We start from the raw sequence: 18674 nt of genomic DNA, 5'->3' as shown, positions 1-18674 counted from the left end.
GCTTTTATGGATGTTGTCATCCTTGTTTTTAAATGTTTACATTCGATATGGGTATAATGACAAACTTACTGAGGGGACAAACGAAATAGTGCGACAAGCCTTAGGATTCCTAGGACAACAAATTAAATGTTAAAAAAGAGAATCCGTAAAAGTCTAAAATGGTCTTGAACAGTTTTGTAACTAATTTACTGATAAAGTCATTTGATGAAATTTTGAAAATCGGACCAAAAACACCAAAGATACGGGGGAAGCAGTCCGACTGTTTCCTTTAGAACGACGGGAAATTTAATTTTGATATCCATATATACAAAAAATTTGAAAATCTGACTGAAAAAAGCAAAGATATGGGGGGAAAATGTGAAAAATACAAAAATAGGCAATAACTTGCTTAAAAGCTTTCCGATGTATTACAATCGATTATGCTCAAAAAGTTCAACATTTTACAAAATTATATTTGAACTTTGATATTAACAAAAATAGTCACATCCTGCATAATATCATACATCACAATATTTATGGCTCAAAAATAAAATAGGCGATGCAGTTATGACGTTAATAATTGCTCCTACTGTTGCTATGTCAGGTGCACAACATAAAAAGAGTGGAAGGAATGTCTATGCCCGTAAACAGGCACAACTCATTACCATGCACAGTTGGGACTTCTCAGACAAAGGTCCTGCGATCAAAGGGTTGGTTGTCTGTTCCTAAACCTTATATTCCCCAGGTGGGCGTTATAGTATTGCATCCCATTACAAGACATATAGAGTTGCTTGGCTTAAAACGTCATACCCTCTATTTCTCAAACAGGAAATTTTAGAATTGATTGTGTCATGTATTATTTCACGATAGCTAGAAATTTACAGAAATAATAAGGATGACAACATCCAAAAATTACTATGAAGCAGTTTCATACAAAAAAAAACATTAAACTTGATAAAGTATGGAAATCAAGAAACCTATAAAATCACGCAATTAATAGAGAAATCTCAATGAAACTTGATTGAAATATGTAGAATATGAACATATTCAACCCCTGATAATTTCAGCCGTCAATCCTGAATAGGAATCGAGAAAAAAATGAAATTAATAGACAAATGAAACTTAGGAAAAATATACTAAGATCTGTTGAAATATAGAGTAAAGTTTTATTTTTATACTGCAGAAATCTTCACAAAAACAGAAATTATTTCAGCAGAGGAATTTTTCAGTATGGCTTCCCTATCGGTTCAGTGGTCAGGGAGGTCCAACGCTAGAGACAAAAAACTTACTACTTTATATTATAGATAGATAGATATGTAGCAAGTTTTTTTTGTATCATGACAAGCAGGCCAATGGACCAAGTAAAATATGAACTTGATGCTCATTGCATTGGTTTAAAATAGATTTCCCCCCAAAATACTTCAGACAAAGGACTCAGGGATCTAAAGGGATAAGACAATGACCGATAAAGTAATGTACATCCCCTATGATGATACACAAATTACCACTTCTGTATATTACTAATTACGGTTTGGACACTTAATTTAATGAATTCACAAAAACTCACCAAAGTTATTAAGCCAACGAATAAGAAAATGTTATTTCAAAACTTTGGGGACTACTATAATAAACCGCCAAATGACATATAAACAGACGGACATTACAAACTATAGAGTAGCTTCTAAAATAAAAATATTGAAGGGAATTATTTTGTTTTTATCAGTAACGAATAAGAAAATGTTATGATAATAAACAGTTCCTTGTCCCCTCCCTGTCTGATCATTTTTTACAAGCAAAGCGAGTTTTATAAAGATTTTTTTTTCTCTAAATCTGAAACTATGTTTAGTATAGTTAAAAGCAAAGCATCTCTTTAATTAAGTCTTTAAATTATTAATTGTTTGTTTTTCTGATTTCTATACTTGTTAAGCTTTTATGGATGCTGTCATCCTTGTTTTAAAGAAAGTTAGATATATCAGAAATCTAAAGGGATAAGACAATGGCCGATAAATTTATGTACATCCCCAATAATAATACACAAAATTACCCCTTTTGTAGATTAGAATTAGTGGTTGAAACGTTTGAACACTCAACTTAATAAATCAACCAATCAAAATTTACTAAAGACCCCAAAGTTGTTAAGCCAAGAACACGAAAACGTTATTATAAGACTTTGGGGACTTGTGAAATAAACACCCCATTGTCCCCTCTCTCTCTCTCTCTCTTTGAGATATAAAAAGAATTTATAATTAGAAATTCCAAAATACTTTTATAATTTAATATTAACATATAGATCTAAGTGCATATATTGACAGTGGAAAATTTGTCGTAAATTTAGGTTGCTCATGTGGACCTCTTTTAATGGTCATTTCGTTCATCCAGTTGATTAAGGGAGGAGATGGGGTAACAAGGATGGATGGGGGGTATTGTTGTTTTAGCCAGCTGCAATCATCATTTTAGCAGTGTACATTAAAAAGTAATAATATTAACAAGGATGACAACATCTAAAGTGTGTGCAAAAAATGCGTAGATTTTAAAAATTCAAATTGCGCGGCTTGTGTTAATAGTAGAAAAATGTTATGTATACAGTTAGAACCGCTAAGAAGTTTAGAAGTCAAGTTTTAAGTCAGTTGGGACATTTTAACACGTAGCTCCCTAACTATACGTAGCAGAGAAATCGTTCTTATATTTCCAAAAAATATACTTCTTAGCGTAACCTTTTTCTACTAATAACACAAGCCACGCAATTTTGATTTTAAAAGTCTATGCATTTTTTCCACACCCTTTATAAGAAGCAGATCATAAAAAAACAATGAGCGAACGGACAAAGTTATTTATAGAGCAGTTGTTTGGTTGTCATAAAAAAAAACGAAGGAAGAGAGGCTATTAGAAGACTCACGAAACCTCATCAAACAAGGAAAATAACATCCATAAAAACAAAGCTCTAAAATGAAAAGGGAGGAAAAACAAACACTAACCCTTGTAGAGTGTCAGAACTTTAATAAGTAGAACATTTATTTGTATGTCTAAACAAAAATGTAAACAAATTTGCTGCAATATCTTAAGAGATCTTAAGGGATAAGACAATGTCCAATAAATTTCTGTATTTCCCCAAAGTGGATGAACAACTGTCTGTTTGTTTGTACCAAAAGATCTCGCTAACCGCTGAACCAATCGGGTTCTCCTTAACATGGTAGCTTCTCATAGGTCCTGGTAAGGTTTATAACTATTTTGGTGGAGGGTACCACCACCCTCCCAAGAGAAAATAGCCGATTTATCTTATTTTTGAAATACCGATTCCTTTGACAACAAAGTACAATGATATTAGCAAAGCATCTCTATAATCAAGTAATAAAAATTTAAGTATGTCCTTAAACAATATTCTGTAATTATTCAGTTTTTCAACAAATTTACATACAATTTGTTTCGATTTTTATACATTTATATTCTAATTATTCAGCTATGACACTCTACAAGGGTTAATGTTCTTTTGTCCTACCGTTTTAGAGCTTCACTTTTATCATGTGTTGTCATCCTTGTTGGTTAATGATGCCTGGGACAACAAGGTACAATAAATTATAAGTGAGGCATCTCTGTGAGCAAGTCTTTAAAAATGTAGTTATGTCCTTAAACAGAATCTTGTATTTAGGCAATTTTGCAACAAGTTTATATACTATTTTGTTTGTACATTTAAATCAATAAATTCTGCTTATTAGGTTTTGACATTCTTTCAGTGTTCATGTTCGTTTGTCCTTCCTTCTGATTCTAGAGCTTCAATATTTATGGATGTTGTCATCCTTGTTAAAATCGAAGCATTTCTACAATTACGGTCGGTCCGTCCGTCCATCCGTTACGGTTAGCTCTTTTGGTTCATTTAAACAGGTTAGTATTGTCCTATCGCTTTCAAACTTTGCATGATGATTCCTATAACAGTTTCAGTTAGATACGACTTATACAGCGCAGCAACTCTATTGTTATCAGGAAGTCCTTACGTCGACGAAGCCCAATCTGTGCCACTTTTGATTAATTCGGTTATTTTAGGTCAGGTTAGGTTAGGTTAGATTAGGTTCAACAAACTTAATAAAAAATTAACTTTCATTGATACACGCATGCAGCGTAACTTCTCAAATAGTTAATCATATCATCATACAAATAAAACGGAACAGCATTGTAGAAAAACAAGAATTTAAATAAATATATAAGTATGTCCGTCTTAAAAAGCAGCTGAGACATTTATGTTTGTGTTGTTTTATTGAAGATGGACGGGAGGACTAAAGAACAAACTGACAGGCAGAATTGTATAAAGAGTGGATTAGCTACTAAAAATGGGTGCGGCAATTTAACTAGAAAAAGGATTGACTAGAAGAATATATTAGATCTAGATGGTCAAACTGCCCCCATTATCCGTCAAACATAATAAAGAACTTCTAGCAGACAATCACTTTTGTTAATTTTTTTTAAGCAAAGCTTTTCTATAATTAGGCTCGGTCTGTCCGTCCATCTGTAGAGGATAGCTCTAATCGTTAATTTAGGGTTTCATCAGGTTTCATGTTCTATAATAAAGTGAACTCTGTGGCGGGTTAAATTAACAATCTCCCAAATCGCTTCCTTTACCCCACTTGTCCTTCCTACTCGATAATTGACCCGACCAATAAATGCGAGGGGATATTGCAATCTAAATTCTAACATGTCTGGATTAACTAAAATAGTTAATGGACGTACACAGTGAAATTTTATCATAATTGCTTAACTAAATGGGACCCATGCATGCATACACGGTGTAAATATTTGAAAAAATATTGTAAAATACCTTTTTGATTTTAAACGTTTATTTGGTAAGTTAAGATAGAGAAGACAAGGATGACAACATACACAAAAGCGAAAATCAGAAATGGAAGGACAAACGAACATTAACACTTGTAGATTGTCAGAACTGAATTAACAAAATATTTTGCATCAGTGCAAACAAAATTGTGAGTAAATTTGTTGCAAAACTGCATAAATAGATGATACTATTTAAGGACATATTAACATTCTTGAGATTTGTTTTAGAGATGCTTTGCTCATAACATTGTACCTTGTTGTAATAGGAATCAGTTTTCAAAAAATCAGAAGAATCGGATGATTTTAACATACAAAAATTTGTTGTCAAAAAGTTAAAAGTCAACATGTTTAAAATGGACATACGGACATTCTGGTATTGATTATAGAGTTGCTACGCTTTCTAAATTGTACCTAACTACTACAGGAATCATCATGCAAAGTTAGGAATCAATAGGACAATTCTAGCCTGTTTAGATTAACGAAAATAGCTAACTGTGACGTACGGACGTACAGACGGACCGACCCTAATTATAGAAAAGCTTCGCTTTTAGAAATAGAGATAATGAGGTGGGTGGGGGGCATTCAATAAGATGATAAATAACAGCGAAGCTTTTCTATAATTAGGGTAGGTTAGTCCGTTCATCCATGTGTAAGTAAAATTTTTTTTATCTTTAACTGATTTTTATCCAAATGAATTTTAATTGGACGTAATTTTTACATTTTTAAATATTTATATTATATTAACTTTATTTTCTTTTTTACCAATTGAAGAAAACAATTCGGATTATGGAAAGAAAATGAAGTAGGGGGTTTTCTTTCCATGATCCAACAATTTCTACTTTCCCTCTGTATTTATGGGACTGTCTTTAGCCACTTGAAAATACATGGTGTATAAAAACAAGGATGACAAAATCCGTAAAAGCGCAGCTCTGAAATGGAAGGAAAAATGAACACTTGTAGAGTGTCAGAACTGAATAAACTGAATATCAATGCATACAAAATAGTAAGTGAATTTGTTACAAAACTGATTAAATACATGATGCTGTTTAAGGACTTTTTAAGAATTGATTATAGAGTTGCTTCATTTATAACATTGTGCATTGTTGTAATAGGGATCAGTATTAAACGAGGATGACAACATCCATAAAAGCGAAGCACAGAAACGGTAAGACAAACGGACATTAATACTTGTATAGTGTCAGAACTGAATAATCAGAATATAAATGTATAAGAGTCAACGCAAAATTGTTGTTAAAAAAGTAAAAAAATCAACATGTTTAAAATGGACGTACGGACATTTTGGTGATGATTATAGAGTTGCTACGCTTTCTAAATCGTACCTAACTATTAAAGGAATCACTATGCAAAATTTAAAATCGATAGGACAATTCTAACATGCCTAAATTAACGAAAAAAGCTATCCGTTACGGACGTACGAACGTACAGACGTACGGACGTTCGGACGTACGGACGGACCGACCATAATTATAGAAAAGCTTCGCTTTTAAAAAAATAACATACAAAAATTAGTTGTTAAAAAAGTATAAATTCAGTTTGTTTTAAAAGGACGTATGGACTTTTTGGTAACAGCCCATTGTCCCTCCTCTCTCTGATGATCTGGTAAACAAAAGAACTGATTATAAAACCTGCTTGAGAGCAGGGAGGGAAGGGATATCTGGTTGTTTATTACACTTGTCTCCAAAGCCTTATATATATTTTTCTTTTTTATTCACCTAACAACTTTGGGGACCTTTATTGAATTTTTATTAGTTGCTTAACTTATTTGAGTTTCCAAACAACTATTCGTAATTTACAGAAGTGGTAATTTTTTTGTGTATCATCAATTTATGAGCCATTGTCTTATCCCTCTAGATCCCTTTGTTGGGGCCCACAATGAGAAAGTAAAAGTAACCATTGCATAAGTTGGGATTTCTATTTTATCATAACTTACACATATAAAGGGATCATGAATGCTGTTAAAACTTTTTATTTTGATTATTCTTGATTTTTAAACTTTTTTTTAAATTTTGATAATAGGCTTTTGTTTTATGTAAATTATAGACTTAGTAATTTTTATCCCAATATCACATGTCATAAAAGGTGAATATATCATCAGGGCATCCACGGCGGGGGGGGGGGTCTAAGGGGGGGGAGTAAAGTGGTGTTTACTCCCCCCAAAACAAATTTGGGGCTGCAATATAGTTCCACTAGATAAAAACCATGTTAAAAAGACATGTAATAGATTGTTGGATCATATCTATCTATCTATTACGCAGTAGTACCAGCATTACTAACTATCTATCTATCTATCACACAATAGTAGCAGCTTCACTGTCTATCTATCTATCACACAGTAGTACCAGCTTCACTGTCTATCTATCTATCTATCACACAGTAGTACCAGCTTTACTGTCTATCTATCTATCTATCACACAGTAGTACCAGCTTTACTGTCTATCTATCTATCTATCACACAGTAGTACCAGCTTCACTGTCTATCTATCTATCACACAGTAGTACCAGCTTTACTGTCTATCTATCTATCACACAGTAGTACCAGCTTCACTGCCTATCTATCTATCACACAGTAGTACCAGCTTTACTGTCTATCTATCTATCTATCACACAGTAGTACCAGCTTCACTGTCTATCTATCTATCACACAGTAGTACCAGCTTTACTGTCTATCTATCTATCTATCACACAGTAGTACCAGCTTCACTGTCTATCTATCTATCTATCACACAGTAGTACCAGCTTGACTGCCTATCTATCTATCTATCTATCACACAGTAGTACCAGCTTCACTGTCTGTCTATCTATCTATCTATGACACAGAAGTACCAGCTTCACTGTCTATCTATCTATCTATTATGCAGTAGTACCAGCTTCACTGTCTATCTATCTATCTATCACACAGTAGTACCAGCTTCACTGTCTATCTATCTATCTATCACACAGTAGTACCAGCTTCACTGTCTATCTATCTATCTATTACGCAGTAGTACCAGCTTCACTGTCTATCTATCTATCTATTACGTAGTAGTACCAGCTTGACTGCCTATCTATCTATCACGCAGTAGTACCAGCTTCACTGCCTATCTATCTATCTATCTATAAAAATGCCTATAAAACATACATTAAGTAATAATTGACTTAAAATGCATATTTTGATAAATTTTGATTGCTATTTTTTTGTTTAGTTCCTGATAATGAAGGCAGTTTTGCCCTCGAAACGTTGAATAAATTTAAAAGTTTGATGCCTTGAGTTTTTCATTCTGAGGATTTTACATGTTGGGTCCGTTAACCATTCGTCTTACTTATCTATCTATCACACAGTAGTACCAGCTTCACTGCCTATCTATCTATCTATCTATCACACAGTAGTACCAGCTTTACTGTCTATCTATCTATCACACAGTAGTACCAGCTTGACTGCCTATCTATCTATCTATCTATCACACAGTAGTACCAGCTTCACTGTCTGTCTATCTATCTATCTATGACACAGAAGTACCAGCTTCACTGTCTATCTATCTATCTATTATGCAGTAGTACCAGCTTCACTGTCTATCTATCTATCTATCACACAGTAGTACCAGCTTCACTGTCTATCTATCTATCTATTACGCAGTAGTACCAGCTTCACTGTCTATCTATCTATCTATTACGTAGTAGTACCAGCTTGACTGCCTATCTATCTATCACGCAGTAGTACCAGCTTCACTGCCTATCTATCTATCTATCTATAAAAATGCCTATAAAACATACATTAAGTAATAATTGACTTAAAATGCATATTTTGATAAATTTTGATTGCTATTTTTTTGTTTAGTTCCTGATAATGAAGGCAGTTTTGCCCTCGAAACGTTGAATAAATTTAAAAGTTTGATGCCTTGAGTTTTTCATTCTGAGGATTTTACATGTTGGGTCCGTTAACCATTCGTCTTACTTATCTATCTATCACACAGTAGTACCAGCTTCACTGCCTATCTATCTATCTATCTATCACACAGTAGTACCAGCTTTACTGTCTATCTATCTATCACACAGTAGTACCAGCTTCACTGCCTATCTATCTATCACACAGTAGTACCAGCTTTACTGTCTATCTATCTATCTATCACACAGTAGTACCAGCTTCACTGCCTATCTATCTATCACACAGTAGTACCAGCTTCACTGTCTGTCTATCTATCTATCACACAGTAGTACCAGCTTCACTGTCTATCTATCTATCTATTACGCAGTAGTGCTAGCTTGACTACCTAGTTGCATATTACCAGTGAAGACGTCAACATGAAACTACTCAACTGTGTATGTGAAAGTTTATTGTTCAATTTTTCAAAACTAGGATGACAATATCCAAACGTAGTGAAGCAAAAAACATTTAAAGATATTTTTAAAGAAACATAATAGGATGATAAATACTAATCTAGAAATTTATTTTTGTTGCTATTACCAAAAATATGACGGACAGGTAGACATTACAAATCAAAGAGCAGCTGCTATCAAATATAAAAAAAAACACTTCATTTCTGAACAAAATTGGAGGAGGGGGGGGGGGGGAGAATGAGTTCTGTGATTGGCTACACTTTTAGAGGTAAAGCACTAAACAATATATTCTTTTAAGTAGCACTTGGGGTTGGAGGGAGAAGGGGGGAGTCAACCATTCCTCATTTTTTAATTTAATTTTAAAAAGTAAATATTTTTTTTAAATGGCGGGGGGGGGGGGTAGGGTATTTTTTCCATAGGTGATTTTTCTTGAGAGGGTGGTTGAACGCTCCCAAAAAATTTATTTTCTCAGGACCTATTAGAAGCTACATTGTATGTGAGAACCATATAAGTTTGGCGGTTAATGAGATCCTTTGGTACAGATAGACAAACACACACAGACAGAGATCCTTTTACTCTATTATAAGGACTATAGAGCAACATGAGGTTTTTCTGACTATCAATTTAACAAAAGGCTTAATATTAGGATTTTATTTTAGTGTATCTTTTTTTAAAAGCAAAGATGTATTATAATTAGGGTCAGTCCTTCCATCTGTGACTGTTAGCTCTTTTTATTAATTTTTACATGTTAAATATGCCCTCAAATCAATTTCAAACTTTGTAAGTTGATTCCTGTTACAGTTAGGCATAATTTAGAAAGCATAGCAACTCTATAATTGTTACCAGAAAATCTGTACTTATGTGGTATTCGGCAACCGTGAGCCACGCCTATGGCACCCCTGATCTGGGGTTCGGTGGAGGGTCAATGGCCCTCCCCCGAGTCCTGGGGGAAGGGGTCTAGTGACCCCCTCCCTACGCTTAGAATTAATGATTAAATCTGTCATGTTTATTATGGTTAACTGTATTCTTAATTCTCCCCCACCCTTTTCAGGGATGGGGGATCATTATTGCCCAAACTGACCATTGTATATGTATTATTTATGCTTTTATGTTATGATTATTTATTCCTATCCATTGTAATTATTGTTTGTTGTATATAGCTTCAGTATCTTCTCAACCTTCAATAAAGTGACAACTAAAATAGATGTTGATCATTATCTAGTGAAAGCTAGAGAAGCGTAGCTTCTCTATAGTAAGGTGTCCACGTCTGTCACACTGCCGTAATCTAATTGAACTCCGGTGTCTGCCATTTATCCTCGGCGGATACCACAATTTTGGTGACAGCTGTGTGAGATTACGGCGAACCACAAGTGTAGAGCAGACGCGCATCTGAGGTTAAGGTACTCCCAGCAGTGAATCTGGCAAAACTGACGCAAGCAACCTGAATTACCCACCCTGGACAGCAAAGTTTAACTCTGCATCCGGCAGTTGTGGAAGCGAGACAGCGAAATTTGACGAATAACCGCGAGCAGCGCTGATATCTAACGGAGAATTGAGCGCCAAAAGGGCTGAAACAGGCCTGCGGACCGGCTGAAACAAGCCAAATAAGTGTAAACGGCTGGAAATAGGCCAACTTTACTGCAAGAAATAGCAGGATCCGAACCAGTGGCGCTAGCAGGACGGGACATTCCCTGCCGCCATCAGCCGGATTTGGATCAGCGGCGCTAGCAGGACGGGACATTCCCTGCCGCCGATAGGCTGAAACATGCCACATAGCTGCAAGCTGCGAGCTAACATACGAGTGTAGTGCACCAGAACAGAGAAAAACTACGTCAACTCCGAGTATCCTGAGAAGCTACAACGCAGCCACCCATCTAGAAAACAGATATTATATCACATTTGCAGGGATTACCACCCTAGTGTGATGGCCAAACAATAGATTTATGAGCAAAGCTTGGCAAACAAATTGTTGTGTTGTGATAAATCTAAGAATAGAACAGGCTTGGATTATTGTGTATTGTGATAACAGCTAAAAATAGAACAGAGTTGGTAAACAAATCTGTTATGCAATTGTGATAAGGACAAAAATAGAAGCTAGATGTAATGTAATAAAGACCCTGATATACAATCAAAACAATCTCAAGCCCACAGCACAACAACAATACACCCCTTATTCCAAGGGAAAGGGAGGGGCCCCTCTCCATTGAAGGCAAATACAATCAGGGTGATATAATAGATAAGCCTAGGATTAAGAAGAAAAGGCCCTATTACACCAGCACACAGTTACCCCCCTCCCTCACAGGGGGAACGGACGGAGTTACCCCCGTCCCCTCACGCGCTTCCCCCTTCCTACCCCCACTAGACTAAGTCCGTCTGTAGTGTGGGGCTAGCGATCGGACACACAGAGCGCCATTCACGGGTAGCGCAACAGAGTGCGGAAAATATCATAAATCCAACGGACGAAGCGGACCAATGAGAGAGCGAGTTGAGGGGTGAGAGCGCGTTTTCCCCGTGTGCGCGGATTTGACGGCGCGGACGCGCGTTACAAGGACAGGAGATTCCACGCACACACACACACACACACACACACTCACACCGGAGCGGAGCTACTCCATAGCATTTAACAGGGGTATTTTTAGCAAATAAAGAATTGCAAGTTTCTTTCCTTCTAGCTCTAGTGTGATAAAGGAAAACCCAATCAGTTCCTGACAGCAGTTCAGACCCTCAACATCTATCTACCTCTACCAGCCTACCCTACAACCCCAACACCTAACTAGTGATAAGTACAGCTAAATTATATCTTTGCAACTAAACTCCCAACCTAGTGATACAAACAGTGTTGGTTGTTAGGCTAGGAAGCCTCAAGTGACAAACCATTCATTTTAGTACTGTATAACTTTGTGCCCGCCGTTTCACCGTTGACCCAATGGACCAGCATCAAGCCCCAGGAGGTGACCAAGCCCCAGGATGGCTCCAGGATGACCCTCAGCCGGCCCCAGTCGAGTACCGCAAGCTGATGCTGAGCAATCTGCCGGAGTTTAGAGGGCCGCCCAAGCAATCCTGGTCGGCACATATCCGCAGACTTGAGATGTCATGGGCGGCTTACCGCGTGCCACCTCATGATTCCCTCAACCGCCGCAACGCCTTACTACTGTCACTGGTAGGGCAAGCGGCGGAAATGGCGTCCCATCTGTTTGGTGAGGCAGGCCAAGCCTTGACCTACGAACAGGTCAAGACCGAGTGTGAATTGCTATTTCGCCCTGCTTTTGAATCCCAAACGCTTAAACAAGCGTTTAGGGATTACAAGCAACACTCGACAGAACCTATACAAGCGTACATATCAACTAAGTGCGCCTTGTATAGGGACGCCTACAACCATGAGGACCTTGAATTGTTGGTGGACGAATTAAATCGTGGAATTCGTAACGCCAATGTAAAACGCCTCATGATGAACCATGAAATTACGAGTGTACCTGAGTACACTCGTAAGGCCATGTTCACCGTGACCATGGTTACTAAGCAGCTGAAGGAAGGTGTGTGCTTAGTGGACTCAACCGACGGGCTGACTGGATCTGCCTGCATCCAGTTGCCCCAATATGACGAGTCGGAGCCAATGGAGATTGGCTCCTTGGCTCCGGGTCTCCACCAGATGGGGAAGGTCGCTCCAGATGACAAGGTTCCAGGCCGCTGCTACCGCTGCCAGGGGAGAGGCCACCGAGCTCGAGACTGCCCAACGCCTGTGGAAGTTAGCCTAGAGGAGAGACGCACCCAGCCACGCCGTGACCGTTCTGCCAAGTGTGAGCGTTGCCACTATGACGGTCACACGGCGGCCGATTGTAGAGCTGACTGGTCCCAGGTAGCCAGCCGCAGGTGCACCGCCGACAAGGGTGCCCCTCCAGGGAAGCCCAGCAGAGTGGCCCATATGGAAGGGAGCGCGCCCCCAGCACCACCACAGCAAGCAGCCGCCCCCAGAGCTGCGGACCGAGCCGATGGGATGCCGCAGTTTGGGACTGTCCCAGCTAGGATCAACGTACTGGGCGGCGCGGCTGAACCCAACCGGGTTGGCCTAGGCTTCAGTCTTAACCATCTGGGGCCAGAGCTGATACAGCCCAACAACATAGCCGAGCCAGAGGTGCTGAGGCCCCAGCCTTTTAGCCTCAACATGATGGAACCTGCCCGACTGAGCCTGCCCAGCAAGAGTGGAGGGGCGCTGCCCAGCGTCCCTGAGACGGTGTATGGGGAGGTCCTGGCAGCCGCCGAACGAGAGAGGCAGGAGGTGCTAGCCAGCACCTCTGCATCAATGTATGGGACGCCACCCGGCGTCGCCACCTGGGATGATGGGGCGGTGCTATCCAGCGCCTCCCACCTGGTGTCTGGGGCGACAACCGTCGCCGCCACCGAGATACCTGGATCCTGGAACGAGCCAGCCTCCAACCTGATGCCTGGGGCGACAACCGTCGCCGCCACCGAGAGACCTGAGTCCTGGAACGAGCCAGCGGTCCCAGAGGAAGGGGTGACACCCGTCACCCCCAGTCAGCCAGCGCCACCAGCCTGCAGGGAGAGCCCAGCTACATGCCAGCCAGCGCCACCAGCCTGCAGGGAGAGCCCAGCTACATACCATCCAGAGCCCCCTGCCAGCCAAGGGAACCCAGCTGCTCAACATCAGGATAAGTTGAATTTGTTAAATGTGTTGTATCCAAAATATTGTAAACACCCAGCCTTGCCTGTGCCCCCTGCACCTGAGGCTGGGGAGATTGAAATTTGGGAAAATAAGGACTTGCCTGTGCCACATGCACCTGAGTTCCTAGGGCAGGGGAGGGCAGTGAGTAAGGGCGAGCCTGTGCCACATGCACTTCAGCCCCATGCCACTGGGCATGCTTTGGACAAGGGAAGGGAGCACTTAGGGCTAGGGGAGCCGACACCCAGGCAAGTGCCAGTCGCTTGCCAGTCTGTCATTGGGGAGGGTATCGGGGTGCCTCGGCCGCATACAGATAACGCTCAATGGAAATTTGTATCTAGCCAGGAGCAGCCCAGCCGTGTCCAGTCCCAAGAAGCAGCCGTGACCAGAGCTGAAGATCCCCAGCTGCGTGTACGAGGAAGATGGTTACCTGGAAGCCTCTCCCATTGGTGGATGGTCCTGTGGGGCCTCCTGCTGGCAGCCGTGTGGCCTACAACCAGCTACGTCCTGGTGGGGTGGGACTGTGCCAACCCCACCCATGTCACGTCTTACAATAAAGAAAAGATGTGTAACACGGAGCCCCTACACCAGGAGGTGCCCCTGGGCCATGAAGTGCACGTCCTGCAGCAAGTCAAGGTGAGGGAAACCACTGGGTACAGCTGTCAGCTCACCGTGTCCCAGTGGACATTCAGGTGTGGGGTATGGGGTCACCTCAAGGTGACCTCGGTCCCCACCCTCATGAGGCCAACCAAGATAGACCCAGAAGCGTGCCGAGACCTGGCCAGGAACCGAGTCTACACGTTGCCAGGCAAGACCCAGCCACTGACGTTCCAGCTGAACCACCCCCTGTTCTTCACCATCGACATGGTGGGCGCCCTCGTCAACAGCCCCGAGGGGGTGGGTTGCGAGGGGGAGGACGTCCACTTTGAGGGCCAGCTATACCGCAACGAATTAGTGCTCCAGGAGCGGCGGCTGCTGGTCAAGGAGGAGACCTATGTGGTGGAGGATGGACGGGTGGAGTCCCAGTCTGACCACCTGACCCTAGAGTGTCCCCATTCTGAGCTGTCCTGCATCACTGGGGAAGCAACCTACGTGTGGGACCACCTGGGAAGAGATTGCCCCTTGAGGCTGATCCGCAGCCTCCAGCCCAGCCTGGAGATGGATGCATATCTGGTTGACCATCAGGCCCAGTTTTTCATCAACATGACCAACCCCACCTCGATTGTGAACTGCGACTTCGAGGCCCATGCCACAAACCATCCAGCGTTGTTCGTGGCAGCTGACCCAGCCGCGGCTGCGCTGCCCAGAGTGTCGGCCAGGGATGTTGACGTTCCCCTTCAAGCACAGATACATGCAGGTTATATTGGGTTTACCCTGGAAACGCGCATGAAAAGCACCGCAGCAGAAGAAGTAGCGGCCAACTGCTGGAAGCTCCAGCAACTAGACCCGGCCCACCCGGTGCGTGTCCAGGGGAGCATGTTCTCGGTACTGAGGGGAGACATCCTGCTGCAGCTGACCTGCCAAAGGCACAAGTACGTTGTCCGCGAACACAAGGAGTGTTGGGACAAAGTGCCAGTAGAGCCCACAGGTTTTGTAGACGCTGTGACACGGGTATACAGTGAGCACGCCACCAAGATTCCCTGCTCCTCCACCTACCCCCTGACTGTGCACGCGGAGGAAGGCTGGATAGAGTTAACCCCTGCTCCCAAGAAGAGGCCACCCCCGCTGGATACGCCTAAGCAGTTGTTGACAGAACCCTTAGATGACTTCAGTTCAGGTGGCTTGTATTCGCAGGCTGAGTTGAACGACTGGCAACAACTGCTGGCGTTCCCAGCATACAAGAGTGCCATGCTGACCGGCCTATCCTATGGCTCCTGCGTTCAGCAAGGCAGCTGTTCGGCCACAGGAGACCATGGGATAGTGTCCTACAACATTGACCGACTGGCGGAGGAAGGAGAGGCAGCCCTGGATGTCTGGGCAGGATTTAGACAAGCCATCCACGAGTGGGGAGATGGCGCAGCCATACTGTGCTTGCTGTTGTTGATCCTCAAACTGCTGGGGGACCTAACCATCATTTCCCTGGCAGCAGCACAGGGAGGAGTCCGGGCAGCCCTGAATGCGATATCACAAGTGTTCCTGTACCATCCAGCTTTATATAGGAAAGCGCTGGCTAGAGCCAGGCTCAACCATGCCAAGTCCCGGGACTTTTCAGTGGACTGGGATGCCATTCCCATCGGCAGGGAAGCAGCCGAGGAAATGGTGTCTATGAAATCAACTGACAGCGGGCATGACCGCCCAGGTAGGCCAGGACCGCCCTCTGGCAGACCCCGCGGCCCCTCAGGAGGACAGGCCGCTGCTCAGACGATCAACCTGGCAGCCAGTGCCCCAGCCGCTGCCAACAACAACCAGCAGGCCCCACTGCTGCCTGTTCCAGCAACCACTGTGCCACCAGCAAACCTGATACCTGCCGGCGCCGACCAACGTGTCCAATCCAAGCCAGCCTCTGCCTTCTATCCCACATTGGGAGCCCATCAACCCTAAGAAGATACTCACCACTAGGATTCCATTGAATCATTATCATTTGTATATATTTTAACCCTAAGGAGCGGACCGAAGGCCTCAACCACTGTCGGAAGTCTGGTAGGGAAACCACCTCCCAGCCTTCCGAGGGGAGAGTTGTGGTATTCGGCAACCGTGAGCCACGCCTATGGCACCCCTGATCTGGGGTTCGGTGGAGGGTCAATGGCCCTCCCCCGAGTCCTGGGGGAAGGGGTCTAGTGACCCCCTCCCTACGCTTAGAATTAATGATTAAATCTGTCATGTTTATTATGGTTAACTGTATTCTTAATTCTCCCCCACCCTTTTCAGGGATGGGGGATCATTATTGCCCAAACTGACCATTGTATATGTATTATTTATGCTTTTATGTTATGATTATTTATTCCTATCCATTGTAATTATTGTTTGTTGTATATAGCTTCAGTATCTTCTCAACCTTCAATAAAGTGACAACTAAAATAGATGTTGATCATTATCTAGTGAAAGCTAGAGAAGCGTAGCTTCTCTATAGTAAGGTGTCCACGTCTGTCACACTGCCGTAATCTAATTGAACTCCGGTGTCTGCCATTTATCCTCGGCGGATACCACACTTACATGTAAAACATGTTGCTTTTTGACACAAATTTTTATGTGATATAATTATCCTATTTAATTGATTCTTTGAATGCTGATTCCTATTAAGATAAGGTAAAAGCAAAACATCTCTTTAATCAAATACTTAAAATGTGAGTGTGTCCTTAAACAGTATTATGTATTTAAGCAGTTTGCAACAAATTTACTTGCAATTTTGTACAGTTTATTTATATTCTGCTTATTCAGTTTTGACAATCTACATGGTGTTTCAAGAGAAATGTATTTTTAAAAACTTTATTATGCATAGAAAATGAAACAGTTATATTAAATGCTGTATATATTTGGAATAGCTGCATTTACGTTTCAAATATTTAAAAATGATTATTTCATCATATTATGCCTTAAAAAGGTTGAAAGTTTTTAGAAAGTTGTAACATATTACCACGTAGCTCCTATACTGTACGTAGCACAGGATTGTATATCCAAAAACTAGAGCCTATGACGATTCTAACAGTATGCATAACATCTTTCTATAATTAACACAAGCCGCACAATTTTAATTTTAAAGATATGCACATTTTTTGCACAACCTTTAAATCCATAAATTTCAAAAATAAGGCCTTCGCAAAAACCGGTTTGTAAGACATAATTTGTTAAAATAATCATTTTTAAATATTTGAAACATAAATGTACCAGAACAGGTTTTCCAAATATATAAAACATTTTATAAAATTGTTTTATTTTCTATGCATTATTAAGTATTTAAAAAAGACATTTCTCTTGAAACACCCTGTACAATGTTATTTGTCCTACAGTTTCAGAGCTTTGCTTTTATGGATGTGGCATCCTTGTTTTTATTTTTTTTTAAACACAATGTATGATTATTTAGTCTAAAAAGAAATTTTTGATTATTTACATACATTAAATTTTAGAATTTATTTTGTTATTTTGGGGAGATTTCTGTGATATTAAAAGTAAAAAAAAAAAATATTAAAACCAGTTTTTTTTAGCCCAGCAGGGTTGAAGACCTGGGCTTACAAAACCAGAATTAATAATATATCATAATTTTTATTTTATCATTCATAGAAAATTATCTATAATACTATGCTAAACATGATTTTTCAGTATGGGTAACAACTTAGTCTAATCCTGCATGATTATCAGAGGCGAAAAAAACTTTTTGGCTCACTGCCTTACTAAAATAGTGAGGTAAAATTTTCCCTCTAAATATTTAGCCAGCTTCACTGATTTTAATGATGCAGTGAGCCGAAAAGTTTTTTAAGAATTCACCTCAGTTTTGAAGCCTAACTGGAAGATATTTAACAATCTAAAATATATTAATCTTTTTTTAAGGTCTTCCTGCTGTTAATTGTGTATCCAATTATATCTTGTGCCCCTGTACAGGTACTTTAATGATAATTAATGGCTACACCCCTAGAGGCTTCTAGGGGCATATAAGGTTTGAAGTCACCCCCACCACATTCAATTTTAGTTTTTTTAAAGAAAAAAGAAATTTTCGGAAATTATTAAAAGGAACCATGAAAGAAATATACCGCTTTAACTGCTGACAGACTGCCACGAGTAGACCAAATACCCCAAATTTGAAGCCTCCAGCTTCAAAAACAAAAAAGTTATAGACATTTCAAAATTATACTTTTAGTACAATGAAAATTTTGAAAGTTTTTCATTGCAAATAATAAAATTTTCATTAATAAAATAGGTTGCCCAG

The 18674-nt window shown here is 40.6% G+C and overlaps 1 protein-coding gene across 2 annotated transcripts in view; it reads left to right on the top strand.

The window, feature by feature from the left end:
- Window positions 1–9032: 9032 nt before the first annotated feature.
- The window catches only part of LOC145307342 (uncharacterized), a 44871-nt gene continuing 35229 nt past the window's right edge, over window positions 9033–18674 (top strand). For both annotated transcript variants that reach the window (XM_080149723.1, XM_080149722.1), the window contains exons 1-2: window positions 9033–9117; window positions 18299–18349. In XM_080149723.1, the coding sequence (XP_080005849.1) occupies window positions 9100–9117; window positions 18299–18349 (69 nt within the window). In that variant the 5' untranslated portion in view covers window positions 9033–9099. The remainder of the gene's footprint in view (window positions 9118–18298; window positions 18350–18674) is intronic.

The sequence above is a fragment of the Acartia tonsa genome, chromosome 15 (assembly GCF_053477335.1).
Source record: "Acartia tonsa isolate MP-2025a chromosome 15, ASM5347733v1, whole genome shotgun sequence".
Lineage (NCBI taxonomy): Eukaryota > Metazoa > Arthropoda > Copepoda > Calanoida > Acartiidae > Acartia > Acartia tonsa.
Note: the sequence above shows the minus strand (reverse complement) of the source record. Positions and strands in the feature narration are given on the sequence as shown.